Consider the following 12,735-nt stretch of genomic DNA (forward strand, 5'->3'; position numbering starts at 1 on the left):
CTGCGCCGCTCTTGAGCCGACGGCGCTGTCTCTGCATGCCGGTGCGAAATGACCGATCATCTTCGAAATCTTCCTTTCTGAAATGCAGCTCACACATGCAGCGGAATAGTCCTGATTTCACTCAGCCCGGTCACGGTGACCCATGGCGCCAACCCACTGAGCCCGTAGAGATGTTTCGGTGAGAAAAGCGAATAGGTGGCATGTGAGACAGATTCTCCTGTTTTAATTTTTTGTTCCTCTTGGATCGTTGGGTTGTAGCCAGAACGGCAGGTTTTTACCGCTCATTCCCCTCCTCCATTGCTGATGTACAGTCCACAGCAGAAGTAATGTGGGGTTTCAGTCATGGGTATGTTCTGCTTCTGAAGCTTAGGAACGATTAGTCAGACTACAATGAAACTTTGAATGTAGCTTATATGTATCGTCACCCTTGCAGCTGCAACTTTAGCTATTGACATCTTCTTTTCGATCACTCCGCATTAAACAATCGCCAGTCAAAGCCAACCGTTGAGATTGGTAAAACCCTACATTACTTAAGCGGTGGGCTGTACCTATACGTATGTAAGGCTTTGCACCACACTTTGTTTTCAAAAGAAAACACCACGCATTGTGCACTCTAAATAATCAAATTAAAAGTGAAATACTTTAATTTTTTAAGCAAATGAAAGTAACATTGGTAGCTTCGATTTTAAATGTAAACGACAAAACACAAAAATGACGATTTCTTGCAATACACAACACACAAATTATCCACCCAGCAGCACGCGAGAATCCCATTTTGGCGCCGTCGCATAAAAACATTCGGCCTCTTACTGCAACTGCCAATATTCTGTTTCCAATCCAGTACTACTGTTATCTGTGTTAGAACATAACTAGCTTTCTTCCATTACCGATTTTCTTTTCGAAAAATTACCGCGCGCGCGCATTTTAGCATTGCTAAGTTATGTTCCAAGGGCTGTCAACGTAAATGTCAGGGCCCTATAAATGTAAGTGCTGTTAGTGTTATTTGTTTTGTAATGTCTTTTTTTTGTCTGAAGTGTTGTAAAATAACCATCATAAAAGGAAGGGGGTGAAATTCTCTTTTTGCACCCTAGGCTCTAAAATCATTAGAAACCACATACTGTCAAAAACAAACCTACTTAACGTAACCTCACCTTGCCAGAATCAGTTGTGTGCATGGGTGTGTCTCATAGATGTTTTGTGTGAAATGTATTATAAGTAATTGATGCGACAACGTCCAAAGATGCCCAACAACTATCTACGAAATGATATACACTCAACCCTGTTATTTGATTTAGGTACTTTTATTATAAGTTTACTACTAGGTATTACAATTAAAGGGACCCTCCCACCTTAACATTAGTTTTGAGTTGAGATAGCCAAGTTTGCGGCCAGGCTCAGAAACCACCATTTATCTTGGTCGCAACCCCCGCAGCTTTATGGTGTTCAAGAAATTTCTTCCCTTTACTTGCAGGGTGGGACCAGCGTGGTCCCTATCTCTTAACCATTACGGGAATCTGATGACGTCATCAGGCTTTCAAACGTCCGTTAAATGTTTGACTAAAACGTTTTGTAGCACGCGGTGGTATATGCTGCTTTGCGCGCAACAAATGCCGCACTTTCAAATAAAGTCGCTAGGAACAGCGGAGATCCCAAAAAGTAAACAAAAGTAAAAGTCTAATATCTTGAAAACCGGTGAATATTTTTCGATGAAATTTGGTAGATATTCGTTTTTGCTCTTTCTGAACCGAGCGACATCACTTTCATGCCAATTCATTAACTTTTTTTAAGGTGGGAGGGTCCCTTTAAAAGAAATATACCACTTTTAACATTGAGTTTTGAACTGGAATAGTAGTTTGTAGCTCGAGCTGACTAGCACAAATCAGGGGCTTTTATGCCCCAACAATCACCCTTAACCCTAGCCCCTAGGCAAATATATTCCATTCTTCATTCCGAAAAGAATGGTGCCTTGTAGAGGAAACTGAGGAATGTGTCACTTGTAGAAGAATGCAGCCACCTGTTGCAGAGGCTGAGGTCAGCCAATTAGCAAGCAGTTGAACTAAGCAATATGATTGGTCAATGCGTAATAAACTTCTGGGCCACCACTATTTAGTCTCTGCCAAAGATGGAACATAATGGTACTTGGGGTAATACTTGTCACAATTTTTGTGGAGAACCCCACAAATGTAATACAATACAATGTAATACAATACAATACAATAGTTCTTCGTATATGAAAAAGTTTTTAAAAATCCTTTTGTCAATATTAATTTTCTTTTCTTTTCTGATCATGTTATGCATAAAAATAAAACTAGCAAAAATTAAATTCAGATCAGTGGTATTTTTCCTGTAACAGGCCCATTAAGTGTCAATCACATTAAGAGATGACAACAATTTGTTATCAGCAATATTAAGTTATGATTTTAAAAGAACTTTTCAGGGGCTGCTTGCTTATACAGCACCTCAACATCATCTTTCTTTTTCTGTTTAGTGCCAAAATGAATGAACTATGCATAGAACAAGAATGTTATTCATCGGGCTCGGAAGGACTGGCCAGCAAAATCAAGGCCGTCTCGCAGCTGGTGAAGAGGCGGCGCCAGCAGGTCGCCCAGCGGAGGACCATGCTCCGTGAAGCTGTCCGCTCTCTACTGCAGCCGGTGGAGGCTGCTGTACCAGCGCCGGCCTCCCGTCTGCCCGGCCTGGTGGCCCGCACCGCCTGGCAGAGGCTCGTCTCGGAACGTTGGCTTGTTGCCACAGATTTGACCAATGAAACATCCACAGAGGTGGCACTGCCGCATCTGCTGGCCTGCGGCGGGTGGCACGGGCCCGTGGCGTACGAGTCTCGCCTGGCGGCCGCGCCGTTCGAGCTGAGCGCTCCGGCGCCGGCCGCCGGCCGCCTGTCGCCCGGAGCGACCGTGCGCCTCATAGCGGTGCTGGACGAGCCGCCCGTCTGCGGCGGGGGCTGTCGGCTGACGCTGACGCTGGCCTCCGGTCCGGAGGAGCCGCGGCCGGCCAGCGCCGCCGGCTTCTACCAGCTGCCGGCCGGCCGCGTGACGCTGACCGCCGACCAGCGGCTGGCGCGGCGACACTCCCTGTTCAGCGGTCCAGGTCCGGACGCGGAGGCCGACGTGCAGGCGCTGTGGGCGCTGTCGGGCCGGCCCCTGCGCCTCCGCCTGCCGCGGACGGCCCATCTGCACTTGCAGGCGGCCAGGCTGCGGCTCGAGCAGGATGCCTTCATACCTGTTCTGGCGGCGCTCACTCGAGCCGAGCCAGGTGACCCGCTGTTTGGCTGCCTGGTGCTGCTGGCCGAGGAAGCCGACAACCGAGAGGCCGCCGCCGGCGCGCTGACAGCCGCGCTCTGGAGCAGGACGGAGCGGCAGATGGCGCTGCTGCTGCACCATCTGCGGCGGCTTCTGGGGTCAGCGCTGGAACTGCAGCGGCGGCCGGAGCCGGAGCCGGAGCAGGGGCAGGAGCCGGGCGCCGCCGGCGCACAGCACCTGCGGCGCGCCCTGCTGGCACAACTGCAGTTCGCCGAGGCGCACATAGGTGACAGCACTGGTGGTGGTGCCGAGCGGCGCGCACTCCGACTCGGGGATGTGCACGTGCCGCTCTCAGAGTACGGCCGCTGGAGACGGCGGCTGGCCCAGCTGGAGTTGGAGGCTGCTATGTGTGCGCTGCAGCTGGCCGAGCGGCAGCCGGCCGCTCTGTGACGCTACTCCGCGGCTGGGCGGCACAGCTGACCATGGACACCCGCGGTGTGCTAGTGAAACCGCCTTGATGGCACACACCAGCTGTGCTTGACTCTAGCGATGTGCACTGTGAACGTTGTCTGTGACTGGTGTCGTGGTCTGCCTTGCGGTTGTCTTTCGCTCATGCAGTGATGGTTAAATGGACCGGGAGGATCGTTTAGCTGACAGTGTTTGTGGGATATCGCGTGTAACGGTTGGATAAGTGCTATAAATGCCCTGTCGGCTAGCCGCCGGCGGGCGTCCGAGCAATGACCGAGCGCCAGACAGTGATGTGTGTCAGTCCTTTCTCTGGCATTTCGACACTGCGCACTGGCGAAAAAAGTGTTTGTTGGTTATGTGAACGGCAATAACTTTTCCTTTGGTTCGTTGTATCTGGAACTCATCCCGTTCATTGGCTGTATGTGTGTGTGTGTATCCGGTAATGCTTTAGGAGCACAAATACCAGGCCGAGTCCAGTCAGCCTAGGCCAAGGCAGAACCAGAACCAGACCGTCAAACTTGTGATCATAGGCTGCTTTCTATAGAATAAAATAGCTAACCTTTATTGAGTGATTTGGTGTCTTTTACACTGGCCATCTGCAGTCCATGCACAGTGGCTTTGGGGAGCCAACCTGGATCTCTTCAGTCTTCACTGTGGCTCTGATGAGACTGAAGAGACATCACAAAAAGGTTGACCTGCAATGGCTGTTGGGGTGCATTAATGTCTATTTTTTTCTTCAAATAAAATATTTGTTTCCATCAACTAACTTTTCTCAGTCTCTTATGCTAAGTTATCTCCAGTTCTGCTTATGGAAATTTAATTGACCCACTCCCCCTGTAACCGGTTATCTGATGGCTACGCTACGAACTTCTCCCCCGAGTCCCGACGTCCAACACCTCTCCTTCCGGTATTGGCTCACTTTATCGACACGTCTTGCCGGCAGCGGTAGCGCTGCGCCGCCCGGCATGACGGCGCACAACCGGCCGCAGCGAGCCGCGCCGACCATCGACCTGATAACGACGGCCCCCGGCGGCGGCGGCGGCGGCGGCGGGCCGGCCGGGCAGTCCGCGCTCGGTCCCCGTCCGACTCACAGCGCCGCCGACCGCCCGCAGGCTGTTCCGCCTCGCCTCCGCCGCCGCCGCAGCAGCCATGATGATCAAAGGTACCGTGGTGGTGTACTCTATACCGGCGTGCCCGCACTGCCGCACGGCCAAGGCCACGCTGACCCAGCGCGGCCTACAGTACGTGGACGTGGACCTGGAGCGGTTTCCCCATCTGCGGCCCTGGCTGCGAGAGACGACCGGCAAGACCAGTGTGCCGCAGATCTTCTTCAACAGCAGACACATCGGCGGCAACAGCGAACTGCAGGACCTGGTGAGTTGGCCGGGCCGGGATCCAGGTGTGGGGTGAAAATCGCTTACTTGTTCAGTATGCGGGCGTTGTAAATGCATTATTCAGTAGCGCATTACGTATGTCGTTATGGCGCATCACGATAGCGCCTTACGCTTGTCGACAACTAAGCTTCGCTGATGCATAAGTACGTTCTATTTGTTTCTTTGCTTTTTTGCTCTAAGGTAAGATATTTTGTGGCATGCGAGAAAAAGTGAGTGTGCGTAACATTATCATGTCCAGGGGACATTATTCCTCAGTCGGCCACATATCCCAGTCCGTCTGCGCTCCATTTCCTTGTGTGCCTCTTATTAGACTGGCTGCTACCGACGGAGGGCAGCGGCTAGTGCCGTGATCGGCCTATTGCATTCAGCGGATATCGACAGCGGTCGAGGTCAACGCCCAACGGACGGGCTGCAAAATGCAGCGGTCACCGCAAGGCGCCGGGAACTAGCTTTCATTTGGTATCACATTGCCCAAACATAGAGCTTAAATTGCTCAAATGGATACGGCTACCGTTTCCAAATGGGAACTTGCATTTGTGATGCAAATTGTATTGGTTGCGTTGCATAATGCATATACGCTGCACTGCCGGTGTCATTCGTTACCACATCTGGAAGGCATTACCGCCAATGAAAGTGAGGGCATCGCAATGAACCGTGTTTTTGACTCATCGAACTTTCTACACGCCATTTGGAGAAACCCAACACGGTTGCAAGGTAGTTACTGCGCAATGTGCAATTAATAAGGCACCTCCCATTCGTGCACGTCACGTTTGTCGGGTTGGCATTTTCCCCCAGTGGGAAAGTCGGAGTTGTTTTGTCATGCTTCCTTTATCTTGTTTCTAGCGCATTCGCGCAGGTACTAGTGATTGTCTTCACAGTTCACGGTTGGTCTATCGTCTGCGAGTCATTATCATGTGCGTTCATTATCTGTGCGCATGGCACGTGGATTGCGCACTTTGGTCTTCGGTGGGGCGGCGCTCATCGCTCGTCTAGTCACCGTGACTAACCTGTTCGCGTACCCCGAAGGCCGTGACTGACCTACTCACGTGCCCGAACGCACTTGCACTCTCGACGTTCGATCCCAAGGCTGTTTCAAATGGGCTAGATTCCCTTACTTAGATATCGATTTCTGGCTGCGACATCGAGTGTCTTGAAGTGGGAGATGCGTCAAGTGCGTTTGAAACCCGAGTTGAAGTGTCCTGGGCCACATGACTTGCAAAGGCCCGCTGCCGGAATCACGTGGATCAGTGTCACGATTGCTTCCCGTGTCTCGCAGTCGAGTCGAATTATTCGGCGAAAGTTGCCGAATGCTGCTTTATTCAATTACATAATAGCAAGGCTATTATGTAATAGCATAATAGGATAAACAGGTTTTGGAGTTTCACTAATCCCCAATCGTTTTTTTATCATTCGATTATTTTATCGTCACATCGCCTATCGCCAATGCTGTACCTGACTACTGAATGACTAGATCAGACTACTGAATACCGGAGGGTTCCATTATCAGTAAATCCGCCGTTGTGCCGGGTGACATTCACCTACACCTGTTTGCCCACACAGGTGGACGACGCGAGTCAGTGGGAGCAGCTCGTCACCCTTCTGGAGCAGACCGAACTCAACCCGAGCGATGCCGGCGCGCCGCGAATTCCCAAACCGGAGGAGGCCGTCACCACATCGGCACCTGGTAAGTACGGCGCTAGAAGGTAACTGAGGAAAGCTATTGTCTTGGCAAGGCCATATATAGATTGTCTTGGTAGTTTTCGTAGTCCTGCAGTGGCTTCCGGCTTTTCTGCGAAAGACAAAACCCCTGAGCTTGTTAAGTTTTGATTGAGGTCTCGACGCTCCTTTGTCATGGCGTAACAATCGATGCTGAATGTGGCCTCCGCTCCGTATGAAGTATACCCCCAATTATTTACGTAAAAATGCCAGAACGGCTACCGACCGAGGTATGAATCATAAACCGGCTTATTGGATCAGATCGCGGCCGTTGCATGTGTGTTGTAACTGTTGTCCCCTCCCTAGCCCCACAAGTCCCCTGATGATGAACCGCGGTATCGGTCGGTCGCTCAAACAGAGTCTGTCGACTTTTGATTGTTCCCTTTATTTCTGTCACCCCTGTAACAGTGTTGATATTTAATGGTCCCTATATGTGCGTGGCCAGCGGTCATTCTGTCCACGTGGCGCTAAGCCATTGTCCCTTTCCCTCTGACGATTATGTTTGTGCGCCGCCAGCGGCCGTGCTGCCGGTCGAGTGTGAGAAGGACGAGCTGTCCCGTCTGGCCATCGACCTGCACGACCGGTCCAACCTCATCATGGACCACCGCGTCGGCCTCTTCACCAAGATCAGGGACTCCTTCTCCGGCGAGGCCTTCGTCAACTGGATGATCAAGGAGAAGGAGAGCGGTGAGATATGATGTCCGATTGTCCCTGTCTGTCGCTGGGCTAATGATTGAGACGGTGTTTGTAGTGGTTGTGAAGGTGATCCCCCCCCCCCCCCCCGAAGTCTCACAGTTGCTATGGTAACCAGGTTGCAGTTGTAATCGATAGACGGCATTGCTCTTTGTGTTTGTCCGGTAACGCCTTGCATGGTCGATGGTTCGGTAATTCCGGTGTGAGCACTGAGCAGTGTTGAAAGTTCTGTAGGAGACGATGCACACGCCCTACTTATGATATAGCCGCCACCAATGAAAATGGATCGGGTTTATGTGCTCAGTGTTCCAAGTCTTTGTGCCTTGTTCTGTTTCCATTTTTGTACTTAAATTGACGTTTAAAAAATGGTAATGTGATTCGTCATTATCCCGGTTCCCTTCCGCGTCACCGCAGACGAGGCGAGTGCCCTGGACATGGGCCAGCAGCTGATGGACAAACACTTCATCCAGAACGTCTCGGGCGGAGCCGACAGCACCAAGTTCGAGGGATCGGCCAAGGCCTTCTACAGGTCAGTCCAAACTCGCTCGCCGAGAAGACATTACGAACTTTCGGAGTGTGGTGCACTTTCACAGTTTGACCGCACGTTACGTAACTGTCCGGTGCTTCATCGATGGTTCCACCTAGCATTTATGGTCCGGAGACAATCCGATAAATCTTTTCGTAATGTCTCCCTAGGCTTTCTCTGATGTTTTTCTCATCCCTAGGATGACCGAGGACGACAACCAGGGCGCGCTGAACTCTGGCGAGACGGCCGGCTGCCCGCCGCTGCCGGCCGGAGAGCTGGCCGAGAACCTCCGAAAACTGATGCTCACCATGTACGCCGAAAACATCAGTCCCGACGGCAAGGTGGGCCACGGGAGAATGAGTTCGGAATTTCAGAAATTCAGAATTGCAGAACGAGTGCCTTACGATTGTTCATTCATATTAAACGGGATGAAATTACCATCCCAGATCAAACCTACGGAAAGCAGGTTGAGATGTCCCCTGGCGGCCAACTAACCAACTACCATTTCCCCCTCCCACCACCCCTGGCGGCCAGTCGGTGAACTACGCCGGCATCAAGGCCTCAGACAACTGGCGTAACTACGTGCGGATGGCGCGTGAGCTGCAGCGAGTCGACATCTTCGGCCTCAACCGCGAGGAGAAGCTGGCCTTCTTTATCAACGTGTACAACGCACTGGTTGTGCACGGCAACATCGCCACCGGCCACCCGACCAACGTGTGGCAGCGCTGGAAGGTAGGCGGCATGGCGGAGCAGATTAGGACGGGGAGGCCACTGTGGTGGGGTGGTTGATCGGGCGGGTGTGTGTGGGCTGGGATTTATGTGAGGAGTAACGCTACGGAGGTGGTATAGTGCGTCCGGGCGCGAGCAGGAAGATCGTAGTGGGGCGATAGCCAGCAATTCTTGAGCTGTGTGCATAGCAGGGTTGTGCTTGACTCATGAGTCGAGTCAGAAATTTGACTCAACTCTGACTCAAATGAGTCAGATTTGAGTCGAGTCGGATAAAATGCTGAGCTGTTGAGTTGAGTCAGAGTTGAGTCGGACAAAAATATTAAGGCGTTGAGTTGAGTCAGAGTTGAGTCAGTAAAATAACTTTTGACATTGAGTTGAGTCAAAAACATTTAGGAACATGAGTCAGCTGACTCATCTATCTAGAAACAATCTACATAAGCTTTTCATTCTCCCCCTGCTTAACAACTTAGGCCTGGCCCTGCTGCAGGATTTTTTTCACCCCCATCCCCCGCTCAACAACTTTTTTATCCGAGTCAATTTTGAGTCAACTGACTTGACTCAACAAAAATTTGAGTCAAGTTTGAGTCAACTCATATTTTCATTGAGCCGCTTGAGTCATGAGTTGAGTCAAGGGGATAAATCAGCTCCTTGTTTGAGTCAGAGTTGAGTCAGGGCTTTCTGAAGTTAAATGATGAGTCGAGTCGGCAAATTTTTTTGAGTCGAGCACAACCCTGGTGCATAGTTAGGCATTTTTACCGAGCTTTGGATATTTTCACCTCCCGTGGCATGCCTGACCTCCCGGCTCCCCACTGACTTTCCCCGTGCCCGGTCGGCAGTTCTTCAACAACACGGCCTACGTGCTGGGCGGCAGTCCGTTCACGCTGCAGGACATCGAGAACGGCGTGCTGCGCGCCAACAAGAAGGGAGTCGGCGCGCTCAGCCCCCAGTTCTCCAAGGCCGACCCGCGCCGGCGACTCTCGCTGGAGCGCGCCGAGCCCAGGATCCACTTCGCGCTCAACTGCGGCGCCAAGAGCTGCCCGCCCATCAAGACCTTCTCGGCCCAGGTGAGGGCGGCAAAGGGATGTGGGCGCAGGTGGCGGGCGCAGGTTGAAGGACATAGAAGGTGCTGGGATTTAGGCGGTATCTTTGTTTAGTTGTGAGTAATTAAGGATTTTTTAAAATCATTCGTGTCGCGAGTTAGATGTTAAACTTGTCGACATGGAAATGAAGACAGCTATCCATTGAATCAGTTATGCGCCGTCTCCTTAATCGTGCCATATAATTTATTATTTTGCAGACCATTGACAGTGAAACGGCACTGTGTACAGTTTGTACCCTGTTGTAGCTCTGGACTGACGTGTTCGTCTCCTACACATACTCCTACTGACCCTTCCCATGTCTGTCTCGTTGCGTCTCAGAACATCCAGTCAGAGCTGGACCTGGCCTCGGCCTCCTACCTAGAGACGGACGACGGTATTCGTCTGGAGCCGGCCAAGGGCGTGGTGCACCTCTCCACGCTGCTCAAGTGGTACCGCTCCGACTTCGGAGAGGACGACAAGGAGGTGAGCGTGCGCTGAAGGCCGGCGGAGATTTACCCACGATCCGGGAATCGGGTGGGACATTTAGATGGTACTTTTGGAGCGACGAGCGAATAAGCTCCGTTTGGGAGTAAATAATTCCTCTCAAAGTTCTGATCTGGATTCTGATCCGGCAACCGATATTTTGCTTCATTGTCGGCTTTTTTCCACGCATTGTTCCTGATCCAGAACTGAAAGCTGTGACATAATTGCCGACCCGTCTCCTCTACGTGCTGTCCTGAATCCTGAATTGTCGATCCGTCTAATTATTTACGTTTAGGTTATGAGCTGACTCCGTCCCGTCTTGCACAGGCTCTGACATAGGTGTAACATGATTACCGACCCGTCCCACCCCCCAGGTTCTGACGTGAGTGTAAAGTTAATGCCGACCGGTCCCGTCTCACAGGTTCTGACGTGGGTGCTGAAGCATCTCACTGGCAAGAAGGCTGAGCAGCTGAAGCAGATGCTGGACAGCGGCAACTTCAAGATCAACTACATCCCCTACGACTGGACCAATAACGCCAAGTAGGCGGCTGGCTCCTGGAGCGGTCTGCCTCGGCGGGAAGGCGCTCTTCTCCTCACAGCGGTGTCCAGAAAGGGTCAATCTAACCTCTGGAGAAGGCAGAGGGCATGGCTCTTCTGATTATCACCGTTGACTGCATGAGAGGGCAGACTCGGAGCAGGAATCGGCTATCGAGGTAGGTACCGTCTAGGCAGAACGGGGAGCTGTCCGAGCTGGGCTGGGACGGACGTTCTATATACCCTGCTGGGACGTGCCGCAGGGCCTATTTTAAGACAATTGGACTGGGGTGGCCAGGCAGTGGTGGCGCCCCTGTCTCTTGTGTGGGCGCCCCCCCCCCCCCAACTTTCAATTTTACTTTCAACCAACTTCACCCCATTGTTGCTTGTAGATAAATATAAATATCTCGCCACGCCACTGCCCCGAGACGCTGTCCAGATTTTGAATCGCTTATGGCTCTGTAGTCTGTACCTATGCCAAGAAAGATGCATTGCTAACCAGTGTTGTAGCTAGTTCATAGGCGGCGGAACGGGGGGGGGGGAACCTGGGCACCGTTCCCCCTTTGATTTTGGCATTAACCCTCGCCCGGCGAGGGGGGGGGTTGATGCAACCCCCCTAAGGTTTTTCGCAAATAACGTAAAAACGGCGGCGCATGGTGCCGTCAAATTTGGCATACCCTCTGGGGCAACATTTTCGCACCTTTCTTGAAAATTTGAAGTCCCAGTCTTTTCAGGTCAGGTCACCAGGTCACAAAAACCGGTACAAGGTCAGGGGAAAATTGGACTAGCTTAGCGGCAACTGAATTCCAGAGTTCGCTTAAATTGGCAACAAAGTATACCATTCGATGCGCACGGACGTCCTGAGTTCACTGGTGCGTTTATTTTTGCTCTATCTTTTTTAGGTAAAAAGTTATAAGCGAAAAACTTTTGACATGTTTTAGCAAATTTTTTGCACTCATATCCCCCAAAACCCCCCTAAATCTTGACTTAGAGTCACCAAACTTTTACAGGGGCGAGATCTCCTATGGATCCACCTACTCTGTAAATTTGGCGTTTCTAAGTGCCATAGGAGCCAACACAAATCTTGAAAATGATAGTTCTTATCTGAAATATATGCTCATTAGATATTCAAGTAGGTTGCTCCTAAATATTGTAGTTCTAGCTTCAAAAACATGGATGTTATGAATGTCGATAGGTTTCGCGAGGCTACACCGGCCGGATCGCCCACTGTGCAGTGGTGGTAGGGTGCCTCGTGGCGGTGGGGTGCACCAGAAACTTAGGGCGCCCCAGCACCAGCGGAACGTCACATTATGTGTTACGACGCCCCAGTAGTGGTACGGTGTCCCATCACCGTTCCGTGCTTCTATCCTCAGGATACAGAAATCCTTCTCCTCCACGCCGCAACCCCCCTCCGGGCTGGACAGGCAATTTTATCTCATGCAGGCTGCTCCCTTGGAGCGGCACCGCTGCTACCGAGGGAGCGCACCCCGTAGCCGGGTGCAGTGAGTGCCTTGGGGCTGGGAGGCCTGTCCTCTGGACGGGCTCAGCCCCGGCGACTCACTATAGGGTGCCTGCCCAGACCATGTGTCTCCCCCTATGTCCTATCAGCCTTCCGGCTCTGAAATGGTCTCATTGGACCGAAAGGGCCTAACCCAACAAAACAAACAAACAGTGTCCCATTTCTGATAGGGCGCCCAAAGGTGGTTGGCGCCCCAATCGTGTCTGGGCGCCCCAATGTTGATAGGGCTCTTCAGTCATGGTAGGGTGCCCTATTACCGGTAATGTGTCCCAATCAAAGTAGGGCGCCACAGTTGCGGCAGGGCGCCCCCAGTAGTGAGAGGGCACCCCATTGGTGG

The 12,735-nt window shown here is 51.8% G+C and overlaps 3 protein-coding genes across 3 annotated transcripts; all 3 read left to right on the forward strand.

Moving 5' to 3' along the window:
• The first annotated feature begins 912 nt into the window (after window positions 1-912).
• LOC122392978 lies at window positions 913-4,289 on the forward strand. Its single transcript, XM_043388385.1, has 2 exons — window positions 913-983; window positions 2,489-4,289. Exon 2 carries the CDS (start codon window positions 2,496-2,498, stop codon window positions 3,705-3,707), a length of 1,212 nt encoding a protein of 403 aa, XP_043244320.1. The 5' UTR covers window positions 913-983; window positions 2,489-2,495; the 3' UTR covers window positions 3,708-4,289.
• A 483-nt stretch (window positions 4,290-4,772) lies between these two features.
• Window positions 4,773-7,533, forward strand: LOC122392956 (glutaredoxin-C6-like). The gene is made up of 3 exons (XM_043388345.1): window positions 4,773-5,099; window positions 6,680-6,803; window positions 7,352-7,533. Exons 1-3 carry the CDS (start codon window positions 4,875-4,877, stop codon window positions 7,531-7,533), a joined length of 531 nt encoding a protein of 176 aa, XP_043244280.1. The 5' UTR covers window positions 4,773-4,874.
• A 414-nt stretch (window positions 7,534-7,947) lies between these two features.
• LOC122392979 lies at window positions 7,948-11,198 on the forward strand. Its single transcript, XM_043388386.1, has 6 exons — window positions 7,948-8,057; window positions 8,254-8,395; window positions 8,589-8,786; window positions 9,620-9,847; window positions 10,202-10,345; window positions 10,767-11,198. The coding sequence occupies exons 1-6, from the start codon at window positions 7,963-7,965 to the stop codon at window positions 10,887-10,889; spliced, it is 930 nt and encodes a 309-aa protein (XP_043244321.1). The 5' UTR covers window positions 7,948-7,962; the 3' UTR covers window positions 10,890-11,198.
• The last annotated feature ends 1,537 nt before the right edge of the window (window positions 11,199-12,735 follow it).

The sequence above is a fragment of the Amphibalanus amphitrite genome, unplaced genomic scaffold (genome assembly GCF_019059575.1).
Source record: "Amphibalanus amphitrite isolate SeventyFive unplaced genomic scaffold, NRLGWU_Aamphi_draft 000509F_arrow, whole genome shotgun sequence".
Taxonomy (NCBI): domain Eukaryota; kingdom Metazoa; phylum Arthropoda; class Thecostraca; order Balanomorpha; family Balanidae; genus Amphibalanus; species Amphibalanus amphitrite.

What these genes read in the sequence shown, in the direction of transcription:
- LOC122392978 (XM_043388385.1), top strand. Translation starts at nt 2,496, where the DNA reads ATGAATGAACTATGCATAGAACAAGAATGTTATTCATCGGGCTCGGAA.
- LOC122392979 (XM_043388386.1), top strand. Translation starts at nt 7,963, where the DNA reads ATGGGCCAGCAGCTGATGGACAAACACTTCATCCAGAACGTCTCGGGC. An exon ending in ACGTGTGGCAGCGCTGGAAG is followed by an intron (nt 8,787 to 9,619) that starts GTAGGCGGCATG and finishes CCCGGTCGGCAG; the next exon opens with TTCTTCAACAACACGGCCTA. An exon ending in TCGGAGAGGACGACAAGGAG is followed by an intron (nt 10,346 to 10,766) that starts GTGAGCGTGCGC and finishes CCCGTCTCACAG; the next exon opens with GTTCTGACGTGGGTGCTGAA.
- LOC122392956 (XM_043388345.1), top strand. Translation starts at nt 4,875, where the DNA reads ATGATGATCAAAGGTACCGTGGTGGTGTACTCTATACCGGCGTGCCCG. An exon ending in ACAGCGAACTGCAGGACCTG is followed by an intron (nt 5,100 to 6,679) that starts GTGAGTTGGCCG and finishes TTGCCCACACAG; the next exon opens with GTGGACGACGCGAGTCAGTG. An exon ending in CGTCACCACATCGGCACCTG is followed by an intron (nt 6,804 to 7,351) that starts GTAAGTACGGCG and finishes GTGCGCCGCCAG; the next exon opens with CGGCCGTGCTGCCGGTCGAG.